Raw genomic sequence first — 17,420 nt, 5'->3', positions numbered from 1 at the left:
TCAAGCTAAGATCAATCATCAATTTACGTGGATTTTCTTCGTAAAGCTATAAAACAGAGTTCCACTAAAACACAAAACTGTTTGGGTTCTTGGAGGCAGGTGTGCTGTAAATCCAGCACCAGAGTGGCACTCACCGGGCGACTCTGTGGCTGTGCATTCATTGGCTGCGTCTGGGGAGAGTACACTAAAGGTGCGGAGCCAGCATTTTGCCCAGGGTTGTATGGAGACTGTAAAAAGAAGAAATAGAAACAGAAAAAAAGAAGGCTTAATGTATACTGAGCAAAAAATGTGCAGCAATCAGTCCCTAGTCATTTAAGAGAAAGTGCACTGCAAAGGACCTAAACTATAGACAACACACTAAAACACAGCACTAAATAATTGGGTGTAGCTGGGAGAAAGTGTTTTCAATCAGGGTTTATGTACTGTGCAAAAATAATTGGTACCCCCAAGGACTGCAAATCCTGTGTTCCTTTATTTTTCATCTAGTGTGCAGTGGAGCTAAGCAGAGGTGGGTTTAAGCAGATCTGCGTACTCTTCTTCATCGTGCTGCTGGTGTGATGGTGATAATTTAAGTTTGTGTTGGCTGACAAAACTATTTATAGAAAGGGTGGTGAGTGACTAGAGCTGCTTTAGGGTGAGGCAGTGGGCCATTAGTTTACCACGGTAAAAAGGAAGAACTGGATTCCTTGCAAGCATTGTCACATTCTTCCAGAGAAGCTCAGTCACAGAGTCAACATGCTTTAAAGTGAAAGCAGCAAGGCAGCAGCAGTGTCACTGATGTTGTTTATGTCTTTGTGATTAATAGACTGACCTTTCACAAAGTTACCTGTATACATCTAGGTGTTTTTCAAAATGAAAAGAGGAAGCACCTGGATGCAGTACCTAACTAAAAAGCGACAAGCGTGTGAATCTTCTCATAATGCTCAACTCTGATTTATTTCTGCTTTGCCCTTGTAAATTCTGTCATAGCCTCACCCAATCTCCATCAAACGGGTTAGGATTTTACTGTAGTTACAGACAGAGAGGAAAGCGTCCTTGCTGGATTTCTACCCAATATTTATCCCATGCCTAAATCTCAAATATAAAATCGGTCACAGTATGTCTACTGTGATCATGGCATATATGGATTCATACACACATGCATATCTCGATTTAAAGGGGATTTATTTGCTTTTTGTTTTCCTTCCTGTCATACAAATAGAGTACTGACCAAAGTGTCAAACGATGCGATCCACATAAGGCACAGGTGTCGAACTCCAAGCCTCGAGGGCCGATGTCCTGCAGGTTTTAGATGTGTCCTTGATCCAACACAGCTGATTTAAATCACTAAATTACCTCCTCAACATGTTTTGAAGTTCTGCAGAGGCCTGGTAATGAACTAATCATTTGTTTCAGGTGTGTTGACCCAGGGTGAGATCTAAAACCTGCAGGACACCGGCCCTCGAGGCCTGGAGTTTGACACCCCTGACATAAGGTATGCCCTTAATCTCGCCTCACCCACCAGCTTTTTAAACCTTTTGTTTGTGTTGGGCAGCCAATTAAAATACAGTTTGCTTAAAGGGGATGGAGCTAAAACTGCTTTCAAACAAAAGGTGAATTGAGGAGCTGAACTAAGGTTCGCCATAAGATAAATCCTGTCAAATAATGCATCTACTCTACAGATAGAGCTGGAAATTAGGACAATACATCCGCTTTAACAAGCCCCCAACACCAATCAAATATTTTATAGAACTGCTTTTTATACTGCTTACTTGACCAGTGGGACAAAATGTCAAATAACTAATATTTAAGCTTCTAAACATAATTATCAGTATAAAACTGTGAATTAATCCAACATAACTTAATAATACTCTCATAATAAGGTTGAGTTTGTGTTCTAATTCTCTCACAAAATCTTACAGGTCAAGTAAACATTCTTTCTAAGTACGCATAAGCCCTATAGGAGACTGGAAAAATCAACAGGCCGGACTGTTTATCTCCCTTTTGCCAGATCCATGCTGAGGTTGCTAACTTTGGAACCCTTGTCAAGATTAAGCAGGTACTGTGTGTAGAAAACAGTGGATGGATGTTTTCCTATAGGCAGCAGTGCGCAAGACCTGCTCTCTTAGATTTTGTGGCGGTGTTCATCATGTAATCATGTGAATTTCATTAAAAGAAGACACTCATGCACACATGACTTAGCGCTGCATTAGAAATGTTGTGAAATTAGAGAAGTGACAAACATGAAAATGAAGGCTGACGTAAGAAAGGAGAACAAAAGAACAAAGGGTAGTGTGTAGGCAACATGACCAAAACTAATACAGGGTGTCTACAGGTATAAAAAAATAAATAAATACAATTTAACACACATCAAATGTGGAAATATAGTTGTTCTATGTGGACACACTGAACCCGTTTCACAATAAACATGAAAATGCAGAGAGGATGACGGCGGTCACAGTGACAAACTCACCCCTCCGCCTGCCTCCCAGCCCTTAGGGTAGCGATATGGGGAAGCTGTGGGTACTGATACCTGAGAGAGCGCCGGGGAATGGGCATGACCAGGCGGGGTGCCCGGCAAATTAGTGTGTCCCTTTGTGATGTCGTGAGCAGGGTAAGAAGGACCATGCCTGGACACCTGTATGAAATGAAGCAGTAAAATTAAAGATTTAAACAAAATGATATATTATGCCAGGCTGGTGCAGAGGAGGAACAGCAGTGGCGGGGCTCCACAGGTCATTAGTCCTCCCTCCTGCTGAGGGATGTAAATTAAGCGCTCAAGCAGCAGGATTAGCCCCTGTATTTATGCAGAGGTGAAGACCTTCAAACATGCATGGCTGCTGAAGGCTGCTGCACTTTGCTAAAAACTCGACTGCGGCCTCTTCTGTAGCCTGCTGTGCAAGTATGTCTGGGCCTCATATGGCAAAACTGGGTCAAATAATCTGTGATAGATAGAGAATATTCTGTGCAACAGATAGAAGTGAGTCATGTCAAACAGGCTTGAGCCACAGGGAAGGGTTCAGGGTGGGTACCGGCAGTGAGCAGTATCAGACAAAGCTGAGATTTTTTATTCAGCTCTCTGTGGTGTGGCAGGATGGGCCTTGGCAGCTGTAGCTATGGGCTGGCCCCACTGCAGGTGCTGCTTGTTGCTGCAGCAGGCCTGAAAACACCAGGGAATGAGACAGGATACTGCAGGAAGAAATCAGTAAGCAGACAAGGAGGGGAAATGGAAAGCTAGGCAAGCCTCCCTCTTCTCTTTTTTTCTCCTCTAACAAGGGCTGCTTTTCTATGTTGAGAGATTTAAAAACTCTGCTACTAAAATTACAAACTCTCAACTTCAAATGTTTGTAACCTTTATAGCCAATACTCTGCACAGTCTCTATAGTATCTCTGCATCTCCACTGTGTGGCCCACTTCCCTCAGATGACCTGGGATAAAGCAACTAATCTAGCTGCTGTTACCAGGGGAGGAGCCTGCATTGCTTCAGGCAAGTGACTGACTCTGAGGACATACAGTGTGATGGGATGGGGGAGGGGAGGTAAGCAACTGTATGGGGGCTGTACATGAGGGGGAAGAGAAGAAAGAGCGGCTGAGTAAACCCCACTATCACCATACAGAGCAACAGCTTCATGCAACGAGTGCCGTTTATTTCCACCAGTGTCATCATTGTTGCAGTTTTAACCCCCCCAAAAACTTTCTTGAGAGCTTGAAAAATCTCATAAAGCCTCCAATGTTTTCAGTGTTGTCAGGTTGCAAAGAATAAACAAAGCTCACAGCTGAACAGCCCATCTCCAAGCACACAGCATTTCCTCGTCTAATGTGCAGCTGCTTACTGTACCTTCCACAATTCAGAAATGTTATCAGGGCAGGAAACATCTTCAGTGTGGTGTCAGAAAAAAAGGTCAATTCTAGCGTACTGTTAAATGCCAGACCCTGTAAAAATAGACACATTTTCCCCTAATAAATCAAAAGGTTAAAAAACAACAACCCTTTTTTGTTATTTACCCTGTTTATGTGCCCTCCTTTCATTAAATATCCGTTAACATCTATTTGAGGGTGCTGCGATTAATCAAATTTGATTTTCAGCGATCATTTCGGCTTTCAAAGTTTATGAAAACAAGATTGAGATGAAAGAATAATCGAGCCACATTTGTTTTTTACAGTGATTCTCTAATTGATGACACACTGTCTTGAGTTTTAAATTCAACGCATGTACCATTACACTTAGCTGCCCCACCCAAAAAATCCTAAATTCACTCCCTGCCCGGCTGTGCCAAAGTTTGGTTCAGATCACTTTTTATTGATCCATTTTCTGTTGAATTATATTTACAGTTCAAGAAAATCCAATGTTAAAAACTGCATGAGTGCATGATGTAAAAATCAATGATAAACTGAGTCTATGTGAGACATCAATATTTAGCTGAATTAATTACAGGGGGGGAAAAGCATCACGTTTTATAATGGCTACTATCTTTATATAAATTGTTAAATCAATATCAGGCTGATTAATTGGTTTTGACATAACAGTCATGTGACTAGATCATGCGACAACATAGAAAAACATTCAAAACCCTGCAGCCTGCAACAAGCGAACACTGCTGATTTTTATACATTAGTTCTTTGTCTATTTTCAGCCTAGCACTTGCTCCTGGATCTGCAGTATTTTTCAAGCATTTTCCAAAAAAAAGAAGAAAAAAAAGGAAAAAGAAAATTTTATTCTGTTTATTCACAAGGTGTTGCACAACAGGCACAGGTGGTTTGGTTTTGCCTTGAATAGTTCAGAAAGCGCTCAAACAAATCTAATCGCTGCTCGCCACATATTGATTATATTTCTAGTAGAATCGAGCAGGGCTAGCAAAAATGCTTTTTGCTGATATTTGTGGTCACGCTAATCTTCCTGGGTTTGCTCTGTTTCACTGAGTACGTGGGCGAGGGGGGCAAGAGGTGAGCGGACAGGTGAAAGTAAAATAAAATTGTACTGTAAGTACAATAAAGGTTGTTGACAGCAGGGCAGGTAGTCCTGGTCAGAGCACTGGCAACTCTGCTGCTCATAATGATATAATACACCTCCATCAAGTGCAAGAGGCCAAGTTTTGACCCAGTCCTCCATCTGGCTCAGCAAGAGCAATACTGGTAATGTTAAGCGCACAAGTGCACGCCATACAATCTTGTGGCATTCAGACTGTGATCATGTTCTTCTTTCATGTTTATAGAACAACCAAATTAAAAGAGAACTCAAAGAAAGAGCTTCAAAATCTGAAATCTGTGAAACAAATTATTATTTTCTTTTTCTGTGAAAGAACAGACAGATCAAATATCTTGATATGAATGAAAGTTAGATTCCTCCACATTCTCCAGTAATCTACCCACAGAAGTGACTTTTAAGAACTTTTTAATACACAATGCTAGATGCAAGATAATATGATATTTTTTTTAAATCTCAGATACCTAATGCATCAACTCTATCACTGATGTTGGTGTATTTTGGTGACTTGTGTTTCTGTTTAACATTTTACAAAAATTAAACTGAAAACAGAAACACAATGAAAAACAAAAAGGGAGACTTGGAAAATCATCATTCTTATCTAAGCTGAAAACCAAAAAAAACTATTCCTATTCTGTTCATTCACAAGGTGTGTCACAATAGGCACAGTTTCTGTTCTTTCTGCTAACTGCTCGCCTCATTAAGATTGCTACGCTGGGCTTATTTTGTCTTTAGAGAGGCACAGTAGGTGTGGCTGGTCACCGACTACCAGGCAATACGCAGCCTCTAAAGTTCAGGCAAATCTAATTGTCTACCAAATCCTCCTAACTCATATGTTTATGCTCCAGGCATGTGACAACAGAAACGCACTACAAATTATGTAAATATTATCATGACAAAGATATGATGAAGAAAATGTTAATTAATTCCTGAAGGAGTCAGTAAATGGCAGAGGTACCCTGAGGGAACCAATCTGCAGATCAGGCCTGCTGAGATCTGATCACAAAAGAATTTCCTTACACGTATGTGCTCTTTTAAATTACAAGCACACATGCATGTTTGCACAGTTTGTATTATTATTGCCCAGTTTCATACAATCCTAATGTCAAACACTGGACTGACAGCAAACAGGATCTCCACCATTATAGTCTTTGGCACTCTTAACATCGAAACGAGTAAAAAAGATTTCTGGTTAGAAAGTGTTTACAGTCACCATGCTGACGAAATTGCTGCTGCGTTTCAGCATAAAGCCTTCTCTTTGTTATTGCTACAAATAATGTTGTGCGATGTTGTAGCACCATCATTATAAAATGACAAACTGACAGGTAAATTAACCTACTGAACAGCTTTGGGTAACAACAAGCCAATCTACTCAATTTAACTTTAAATTGTTTACTGTGCCACATAAAGCTGGGAGATAAATAGTATGAGGATGCTAACAGCAAAAGGCAGCAGTGTGGAGGTTCTTCACGCCTGCAGCAGCAACAGATTTTCTTCATGTGTTTACAAAACTTTTCCACTTTTGTACTTAACTGCAAACTGAGGCCGTGTAAGTGGACATGACTGCAAAGCTCACACAACAAGGAGAGGAATGCTATCTCTGTCTGTCTTTCTGACTCTCATTCATGTTATGTCCATTTTGGAACGTTTTTAGTATGACATGTTCTTGTCAGTTCGACAGGAATTCAGCTCCATTCTGCACTCAAAGTGAAACAGAGTGACATCAGGAAGAGGAAAAACGAGTACAACTGTAAGACAGGAGTATGAAGCAGCCTACTGCTCTTACACCGAGCTGAAAAAACGCCAACTAGTACAAGTAACTTGAATAATGCGGTACTGGGCTGTGAATAACTCTGGTATTGAGCTGAGGCCATGATAACAACATTGTACAGCAACTGGAAAATTCTGGATCTGTCCATCCTTAATTTTAAGTATCTTTTTTCCCCCTTTTTTTGCTACCGCACATATTAAATACTTTCACTTTAATTTCACAGGCAAAGAGGAGTGCTGAGTCAGCAGGAAGTCTTTCTCTTCCTGTAATACATACCTGGAACATTTTACTAGTTTTCGGGGTTAACTGTAAAGCTTCAGATTTAAACTCCCAACAACCCATACCAATGTTGGTGTGTAAACCTAGGAAAACAGCATTTTGGTAAAAACACACAGAGGGGCCAGGAGGTCAGCCATCAGTTTGCTTCTTCTAGCTCACTGGTTAAAGGCACCAAATTTTGGCAATAAATACCAAATACAGAATATTCTGCTGATGTCATACTGACATCAGCAGAATGGAATGATTATTTTCTCTTATCAACTATGATACATAATGGTATTTTCAGCTGTTCCTTTATTTCCCCAAGCGGTCACAATAGCAGAGGCATCCACATGTTAATTTGACACAATCCTAGTAGTATAGCAGCTTGTGAGCTTTGAGGCCGGGTTTTGCGTCTCCTCCATGTGTTAACCACTACACCACAAAATTACAATGACATAATACATAACAAATAGAATGACATAATTCCATATTACAAAAAAATTATTATATGTTTTCAGGTTTTACCTTCATGAATGAATGGTTGTACACAACCGCATTAAATTCAGTAACCAAATTAAAATAAGCAATAATTTGTGTGACTTATGTGACCATAATAAAAGTGTGTGCAAAAGCATAAAGTCAGTACAACAAATCAGAGTCTTCAGTGTGTGTTTTTACTTAAAGTGTAACCTTCCTGCATATGCACTGCAGCATACAGTATATACAGGTGGATATGAATGTAACAGTGTCTGAAAAGAGGGGCTGCATGCAGTGACTCACGCTGTAGACTGCAGCGACTCCAGGCTGTGTAGGGAAGATTCGTTCGTCCAGTGATGGCTGAACCCGTGGGATTCTGGAAAGAGGATGTTAAGGGAAGTTCTTCAAGCAACAGGAGATAAAAACTGGCATCCTGCTAGGTCACAGACAAGTAAGATTCCTGTCATATTTTAGAAGATGTGTTGCTGAGTCTAAATATGGCTGATTAAAGCATGCAAAGAGAACTGATCTGTTATGTTTAAGAGTTAAAAAAACAACAAAAAAACCACAAATCCACTGAAAAATGTTCTGCAGTTTAATTTAATTAAATACATTCAGATCATCAGAGGGCTTCCCTCAGACCCCATGTCCTGTAGCTCAATTTCAAGGATCCCCCCCCCCTCCAACCATACAAACCCCGCCTAAAATGCCCCATCTCTGAGAGTACACTATGTACCTTCACCATTTTGCAAGAGTTAAAGGGAAAATCTGAAATGGATTTCTGTGCTACTTCAGGCTGGGGGGCAGCTGGAGCACAAGAGTGAGGACTGAAACAACTATTTGGCAGCACAGCGCAAAATACATTTAATATTAATTCCCTTCACCTTCAGCTGTGTGAAGAATAAGAGGTTAAACAAAAACTACAACATAGCACAAAAGAAAATCTATAACACTCGAGGGTTTAATAATTGTTTGCAGTGAAACCAGAGTATTTGATCACTTTCTTTAAAGCTTAAGAAAGATATAATAAATGAAGACATCACTGAGATGTTAGAAGAGATAAAAGGGGGAATGTGTAAAATCCATACAGAAAAGGGAAGGCCTGTGTTTAGTAACCTGCTCAGGCAGTTGTGTGCGACAGACAGGCTCACACACTGCTGATCACATGATTTAAGGGAAACCGAACGTCTGGCTTTCTTCCTTTCACCCAAATCACACCTCCCTTTGCCCTAAACTCCCTTCCTTAGTCCTGCTCTTGCCTGCAGGGCCCGTCATCTCTCTGGGACCCCTGCCAGCACTGCTACTCGTAACGAGATAAGACAGAGTGAAAAGAATTATTTAAAGAGAAGGCTGCGAATCAAAACACGGAAGCACAGCAGGAAGCATTATCAGTTTCATTACCGAGGAATTTGGAGAAGGAAGACAAAAAAAAAAAAAAGAAGAAAAAAAAAAAAAAATCCCACACCCACCCACACTACACACATACAAAGATGTTAGGAGTAATTAGAAGCTCAGTCCCATCACAATGATTTGACAGTCTATGTGAGGAAGAGTACAAAAACTACGTGGAAGATGGCATTTACAGTTTTCACCTTCTTTTTATTGGTGCTTTGAGAGCCAGACAGCAAACATTTCCCACATGACAGGTTTCTTCAATGATTTGCAGACTACACATGATAACTAGAAAAGCAACATCCAAGAAATGCAGCATTCGAAAGTAGGCGAAAAATACGAACTATACACAGAAAATGAAACAAAGTACTTTTAAGCAAATATGTCACGCTTCTCCCGTGAGCATCTCTTCGTTTTATACCACCATACTCAGAAACTGAATCTTTTGTCCTTACATTTTTAATGATATTACTCAGTGTTCTAGGAAATGTGACTAACATCAATATTTTCTAAGTTGCAATAGTAAAAAATTAGTTCAAAGTTACTCTTTTTTAACCTCCCTTTGTGTTGAGATTTTAAACTTAGAAGTGTCTTTACATCACACCCATACAGTTCATGAATATAGGCTGGTAACCAAGCTTCCTAGTGTTAACTACTCCAACAAACACTTTTTTTGTTGTTTTTTTGTTTCTAAATCTTCAATCAACTGCATCTAAAGGATGTCGCTATTACAGCCAGAAGGAAATTTGAAAACAGTGACGCCACATTTCTTACAACATTGTTTGCTTTCAGATTCAAGATTTCTGTCAGTGCAACTGTATGATTTTCCAAGTCTGACCACAATGTAGAAAAGATTATGTGTGACTCAGGTGTGCAAAGGTTTGACGTTATTAATTCATCTGCCAGTATTGCCATGCCAGCAGTGATAAAAGGAGTTGATGAGGTTGGAAACCATCAAGCCTGAGAGACAATTTGGAAGCAGCTTTTAATTCCAAACCCTTCTAAGGAGGGACAAAAAGACAACTGGGGAAGACGAGGCAGATACACCTGGTAAGAAAGAAAAAAAAAACTAACCAAAAACTGGCAGGTCTAAGCTTTCGACCACAGTCGCCAAATTCTAAGAATGAGTCACTATTTAAACGGCTCAAAGGCAGCACGCAGATTTCTGTTGTCTGAGAAGGAAATCACCTGCAGCCAAAAGTCAGTCCAAGATATACCTTTCTGTAACATGCTTTGTGCCACACAAGTTTTTATGAAATATATACTTTGGTCTTTTAATTCTGCTACTCTTAACCCTGTTACATGTTTGCTTCATAAAAAGTTTGAAGTAAGTTTTCCATGGTATATTTCATTCTGCTTTTATTTTATACATTTTCTTTTAAGATAATATGCAAATTAAAAACATTTAATTGCTTTCTGCAAAGCTCTTCTTTCTGTGAAAGGCAACACATAAATAAATGCTGTTTTCCTGCTGCTGGGAAAACATTAGTCATTTCTTAAGCTTGATCACTTTTTAATTGTTATGTTTTGAGTAAATTTGAGCGTTTGATTATTATACTCCATTACACTTATTTAATCAGAGAACTGGCCAAGTTTTTGGTTTTGCCAAATTCTATATCTGTAAATTGTAAATGGCCTGTATTTGTATAGCGCTTTACTTAGTCCCTATGGACTTTACACTACATTCAGTCATCCACCCATTCACACACATTCACACACTGGTGATGGCAAGCTACATTGTAGCCACAGCCGCCCTGGGGCGCACTGACAGAGGCGAGGCTGCCGGACACTGGCGCCACCGGGCCCTCTGACCACCACCAGTAGGCAACGGGTGAAGTGTCTTGCCCAAGGACACAATGACCGAGACTGTCAGAGCCGGGGCTCGACCCGGCAACCTTCCGATTACGAGACGAACTGCCAACTCTTGAGCTGCCCTCCAACTAGATCTGCAACTAGAAATGATGGTGGTTTCACACATTCTTAGTTTTCCTTCCATATTAAAAGTTCTTGCGGTTTATTTTAAGTTTATTGAGTCTGTAGAAGAAAATTAATACTGCAGTGGTATATCAAGGTGATCGTGCATCATTCATGTCAAGCTCTCCATGCGGGTGGTCGAGCAACCAGATGGATGCAGACACTTTGCAATCATGCTCTACTGTGTGCATCAGGCATAACCATATCAGTAGATGACTGCACTAATTAGACATTAGCCTTTTTTTTTAATCTCCATTAATTGTCTGCTTTGGGAAGGAGGCCAAGCACAATGTCAATCTAAAGGCTTACAGTTCAAAAATGAGAGTGCCAGTGCTGCTGAAATATAACCTATAACATCAAGCTGATCAGAAGGGGGGGGATTCACATTTGACCCATGGACAAATTCAAGAAATATTTGAGGATATATAATCACAAACCGATAACGAGATAGTAACATTTGCCGTAAAAGTTGCTCATTCTGAAAAAGGAAAAAAGAAAGTGTAGTTTCTTATATTGGGAGGTACATTTTTGGTCTAAAACAGACAGACACATCTTTCGTGTTGAGATCCCAAAGTAGCATCAAACACTACTCCCTGTCCTCGACCCCTCCAGTGACCTATAAGCTTCATTTAAGAAGGAAAAGCTGCAGCGGTCCCTGCTTCATCATTAGCTTACTGGAAAGCCACTTAAGTGCTGAATGTGCGAGAGGCAGAGAGGGGAAGACAGGAGGAGATACAGCTTTACACATAGTAAACGTCTGATCAGGAGGATGATATGGCTCAAAAAAACTAATCCTGAATAAATGAATGAATCAGAGCTATAAAGTTAACAACTTCAAGAAATTGTGACAAGTATCCAAAACAAAGAAGCAAGAGAGGGTCTAATGGAAATGAGAGTGGTGCAATGACTGATAAACATCATGGAAATTCTGCTGGGCAAAAATGTTAAATTACATGATAGTCCTACAGGCTCGTCTGAATGACGTAGACTACCTGCAAATTTCAGAGTACTTCCTGTACCTTCTCAAAGTGGACATACAGGAAGCAAGTGGAGACGACCCAGATGGTGCAGATACAAACCCTCCTCCCTGCTGGCACACTGGCCCCACACACACACACACACACACACACACACACACACAGTTGGATAAAAGCGAAGCTCACAAAGCTCTCACTGCTGTTGCTGAGACTGCTCTTTCACTACAGTATGAACAATAGGTGGTAGGTTTTTGGATTCAACTGTAACAAACCATATCTTAAGCAGCTATGGTTGTGGATCTCTAAAACACAAATTGTATTTCTTTATAAAGATACAAATTTTAAATTAACGGGCAGGAAAGTTCCCACTTCTAGCCACAAACTGTGAGAAAAACAAAACAGACGGACAAAGCATAACGTGCCTGGAAAAAAGTGAAGCCAATGCAGATCTACCATTAAAACATGCATTCTTTTCCAATGGCCAGAAGCTCATCTAGTTTAAAAATAAAGTAAATAAGTCTATGAGAAAATGGCAGTTGGTTGCCTTTATTTGTGACCTCAATAAAATTTTAATTTTACCTTTGTTCTTGTCAGCTAGTTTCAAGTTTTATTCAGCAAAACATCACATTTATGTGGTAGCAGGTAGCAAGCGAGGGAGGTAATGGGCATAAAGAGAAGGTGACTGACATTCAGTAACATGCATCAGCAACTACCAAATGCACATAAGGCAAAACTTTCTTTAACTTTAAAGAGACAACTAATTGGAGGTACTGATACCACTCACTGAACCATGAGTGAATGGTATATACAATAAAGGGCGATGCTTCTTACCAAGCTTAAAATGACCACTGGTGACCAACCACCAAATGAAAAGATGTCAAATCCAAATCCAGTTTATTTATATAGCACGTTTAAAAACAAAAGGTTTGCCCAAAGTGCTGTACAGTAACACAGGGTAAAACACAAGATACAACCACTAACACTCACATAAAACATAATAAAACCCATAAAAACCATATCAACTCAAGCCAGTCTGAACGCTATCCAAAAAAGGTGTGTTTTCGAAAGCATTTTAAAAACAGGAAACGAAGATGCCCGTCTAATATTTAAAGGCAGCGTATTCCAAAGTTTTGGGGCCATAACTGAAAAGGCTCGTTCTCCTCTACGTTTAAGCCTTGATTTTGGGACAACCAACAGCAGCTGGTCAGCTGATCTGAGGGTCCGTGAAGGAATATAAGGCTGAAGTAACTTGGAAAGGTATGGGGGAGCAAGACCATTAAGGCATTTATAAACCAGTGTTAGGACTTTGAAATTAATTCTGTGATGAACAGGAAGCCAATGAAGAGAAGACAGGATAGGTGTTACATGTTCATAGCTGTGGGTACCAGTTAAGAGGCGGGCAGCAGCATTTTGAATGAGCTGAAGACGAGCAAGAGATCGTTGGCTGACTCCAAAAAACAGTGCATTACAGTAGTCAAGAAAATTACTCTGTGATTGGGCTTTTAGGTGGGACTGCCATTGACAAATGGCTATCATGAGTGTGTAGCATCTCTCAGTAGCTCTAACCATCATTTATATAAAAGCTAGGTTTCTAACAGAGTGCCTATATGAGAAATAATGCCTTTCAAAGACTTACATTAGGTAAGTTACAACCAACTATGAATTTGACCAACTAAAAGCACTTAGTTCTCATGACACTTTCTGAGGACTGACGTAATGCTGGTGGAGAAAGAGTTATTTATATTTACTGACGAGTCAGTCATTACACAATGTACCTTAAAAAATGCAGTTCCTTGAATGGCCAGTTGGGGCAAAAATAAGCATGTTTACAACCTGGTATAAAAAATGGTTTTGGTCTCAAGGGTGAATTTTCATTAACTTGCTCTTAAAATTAAAGCTTTACATTATTCATTATTGGGGCTAGTGAACTCAAGGGTGAACTGCAAATATATAACAAATAATATGGCCCAAGAAATGTGTTCTCCAATTTGGGTGAGTGCCTAATTAAAATTAAAATAGCAGGTATCTATACAATACACCCACAAAATCTGTGGATTCACTTTACAAACCAAGCTCCCTAATTTTAGCTGACAACTTAGCACTACATGATAGACTGAGAATAAAAGACAGATGTGGTTTTCTTGGCATGGCATTGGTTTATGCAGTCAGCATTTTAGTGTTTAAAACTGAATGTGAACACTGAGTGATGAGACAAAGCACACTAATATGATAACAACTTGTCAATGACATAAGCAGGAGGCCTGCCTCAGCTTTAATTACTTTTTAAAACTTTTGGAGGACAACAATTGACCCCAAGAAATATATTATTTTGTATTCAATGAGCCTTACAAGCTGCAACTGAGTACATACACTTATCAGTAAAGTCTGAGGCCATCAGATCAATTGAAGCAAAGGGCAGTTTTCCCATAGGCTTCCAAAAAGGTGCTTCTTTTTGAAACCACAATAGTCACTTCCTGCTAGCCAATGAAAAAAAAAAATACACTTCAGTTTGGCACTGGCTTCACTTTTGAGACATGGAAACTACATCCACCTTTTATATAGGTAATATGATCCTAACATAAAATCTGCAAAGGTCAAGGCTGTCATTCAAACTTTAAATAATAATTTTAAAGCTTAAGACAAGGCTGTGTTTTAAGAGGAATTTTCAACAGTACGTCTACACTGTATATAAGCGGAAAGGCAGCTCTCTAAAATGCTGCCAAGGTAAAAACTACAGCCCTTACTTACTGTTACCAAGTAACCATTTATTTGCAGCAACACTTATTTTCTGTGAAAATTGAGGAAATGCGAATTTGTTTGATGTGATGTATTTTAATTAATTTTATTGTCAGTAATGAATTTTCATAAGAATCAATGTGCAAGAAACATAGAGAAGTAACCCATAAAAACTGGATGATTTGGGCTCTCAAAACAAAAAGTGCTACCAAATAGTCCTCAAATACTCAATCTGCTTAGCAAACAACAATTTCCCAGATCTTACACGCTGAAAAAACCCTTCTCAACTTCACACAAATTAAGCAATTATTTAGCTGTAGTGCACTGAATTTGTACAATTGTAGGGCAAAGTCTAAATTATTGCACCTACACAAAAATCTAAGTTTTAATGGAAAAAGTAATAGCACTACCTGCTGACAGGAGTACATAAACAACTTCATCACTGACCTTAGAGCATCATCATGTGGGTGAGATGGCTCTCCAAGCACAGTATTATAAGAACAGCTGAAAGCAGTGTGTCCATGATAAGAAAATATCAGTTTTCCACTAATTCCAGGATGTGTCTGAAATGCTCTAGCAGAAGTAAATACAGAAACAATATACACAATGATGTGGAAATGTCACTTCAGATTGTAATGCCGGGAGAGAACTGACAGGACGTCTTCTACAACAGGCCACGCCCTCTTTGGAAAGAACGGCCCTCAATGCTGGCTCATAACAACTCAGCAGTTTATTTATAACATCCCACAGTGAGTGAGCTTATGAGAATATCTTCACATGCAGGCTGCACACACCTGTCCTGAAATACAGGACTCCTGTTCTGTGAGAACCACCAGCTGGGTACATACATTACATAGGTGCATAGCATTGAGTGTGACTGCATGCCTGGCCACATTAAAGGAGAGAGACATGCCACTCAAAGAATCCTTGGAAATTTATGGGAGGATTATGCAACAGCAAAGATGGTGACAGACATACAAATCCCAGGGGGGAAAAACCTTGTTGGGGCAAAGTCTGCAAACCCTTTCAGCAGGTTTTTATCAAATTATACTACTGATTCTCTATATAAAGAGTGGGTCACTGAAATAATCACCCTCTGCACCACTTACTGCAATAGTTGATGCAAGTCCAAGTGTGCCTTAGAATTTTACATCAACCAAACACTATTACTGCAACTGCCTAAAAACTGGTTATTGAGACATTGGTACACGTCAAAGGATCTGATCTAATACAGAGGATGTAAGCAGATCGCTTCCCAGCGCAGAACAAATCGCAGATAGCTAAACTGTAGGTACCATGTTAGGTCGATATGCTGCAAAGGTGTTATGAAAAGACAACATATAACAAAAAAAAAGCTAACAACACTCTAGCATATAGGCTATTTTCTGCAATTATTGACCGATGTGCACCAGGAACTTTTGCCATAAAATCTTTCAACACCACTGAGTTACTGGGCACAGAAGCACCCTCTATTTCAGCTACACTACAGGACTACCTTACACCACATACCAGTATATATTTGTTTTGACTTCTTTGAGTTGAGTTGTATTGTATTATTTTTACCTTTTTAAATGACCTCCTATAATTCTTTTTTTTTTTATTTACCCTGTGCTTCTTTCTTTTGTGTATTTATGAGCTTTGTAAATGTCATATTCCACTGTTCAGACTGCTGTAACATGTATTTCACATCTTTGGGATAAACAAAGTAAATCTTGTATGCAGCCTTGACGCACGCTCAATCATCTTCATGTTCAGTGTTCATCTCCTGCTGACCACTGAAATAACAGCTGATTTTAGATCCTGCTTCAAAATAACTAAGTAAATAAGTTCCCAGAGGCATATAAAGATAGCAGTCAAGTGGCTTCTACAGGAATTTTCAAGACACTTCTTTTTTTAATATTAAGGGCACAACCACTAATGATTATTTTAAAAACTATTAAAATTCTAAAGACAAAAAGGAGCAAGTCTAGAAATTGTGGAGTTAGATAGGGGAACCAACAAAAAAGATCAGGGGGCAAAAAAATAAGGAGAAACCCTCAGTTTTCTCAGCTGGCTCAGCAGTGGGGTGAGGTGAGCTGAGGGGGGATGGAAGGAAATGAGGGGGGGCTGAGGCAGGCTGGGTGACCTGGCCCTTTGTTGGCAGATGGTGGGAAGCGCCACCTTGGCCTCTCTCTCTCTGAATGCTAAGCAGCAGTGCCATTGTCTGGCAAGTGTAGCAGCAGACGCATGCGCTTGGCGTCTCTCTGGCAACCAGGAACAGACAAACTGCCCCCCCCCCTCCCCTCCATCACACACATGTTCCCCCACAGGAACCACAATGACACACACCAACTTTGCCAAAGAAGAAATTCCCACACACAAGGCCAGACAGAGAGTAATATGATCCCACTCTCCTGACCTTAGAGGTCACAACAGAGTGAGAGGTCAGCCTAGTGGCAACACTCAGACGGTCTGTTTACATACAGACATAAAACTCAAACGCTGTACAGTCTAGTGTATTCACAGGAATCTGTGAAGTAACAGGGAAGGCCCAGAAGAAATTGGCTTGGTTTATTTTACTGTTAACTTCACTAATTTGATGCAGATACAGTTTAATTTAGACTGCTATTTCCTCCTGATAAAATTTAATACAAAACCACTGCAGAATGCAGACTCCAAGATAACTACCGAGGTGATCACCTCTTGAACCTACACCATCAACAAATACACACCCACATTCATCGGTCAAACATCGGAACCAACATTTACTCATCTCCTTGAGTTTGTTTATCCTGCTGAATGACATCAACCAGCATGACTTTGACACTTATATATTTCAAAAGAAATTGTATTTCCTGTCTGCAGCATATATGTAGGAAAACAACAAGAA

At 39.8% G+C, this 17,420-nt stretch overlaps 1 protein-coding gene across 20 annotated transcripts in view; it reads right to left on the bottom strand.

The window, feature by feature from the left end:
• Positions 1–17,420, bottom strand: part of eif4g3a (eukaryotic translation initiation factor 4 gamma, 3a) — a 69,139-nt gene that overhangs the window by 48,305 nt on the left and 3,414 nt on the right. For 9 of the 20 annotated variants that reach the window (XM_086293235.1, XM_086293227.1, XM_086293231.1 and 6 more), the window contains exons 2-4: positions 7,776–7,848; positions 2,453–2,617; positions 135–227 (exon numbers count right to left, since the gene is read on the bottom strand). In XM_086293235.1, the coding sequence (XP_086149361.1) occupies positions 135–227; positions 2,453–2,617; positions 7,776–7,848 (331 nt within the window). Of the gene's footprint in view, positions 1–134; positions 228–2,452; positions 2,618–7,775; positions 7,849–14,998; positions 15,059–17,420 lie in introns of those variants that run through there. The other 11 variants (XM_086293240.1, XM_086293236.1, XM_086293237.1 and 8 more) reach the window with 3 other exon arrangements.

Source organism: Aulonocara sp. 'chitande type north' Nkhata Bay, linkage group LG5, assembly GCF_057382095.1.
Source record: "Aulonocara sp. 'chitande type north' Nkhata Bay isolate Kocher_YH1m ecotype deep benthic linkage group LG5, A_spYH_male_GT1.1, whole genome shotgun sequence".
Taxonomy (NCBI): Eukaryota; Metazoa; Chordata; class Actinopteri; order Cichliformes; family Cichlidae; genus Aulonocara; species Aulonocara sp. 'chitande type north' Nkhata Bay.
The sequence above is the reverse complement of the archived record's forward strand: the minus strand, read 5'-3'. Positions and strand labels throughout refer to the sequence as shown.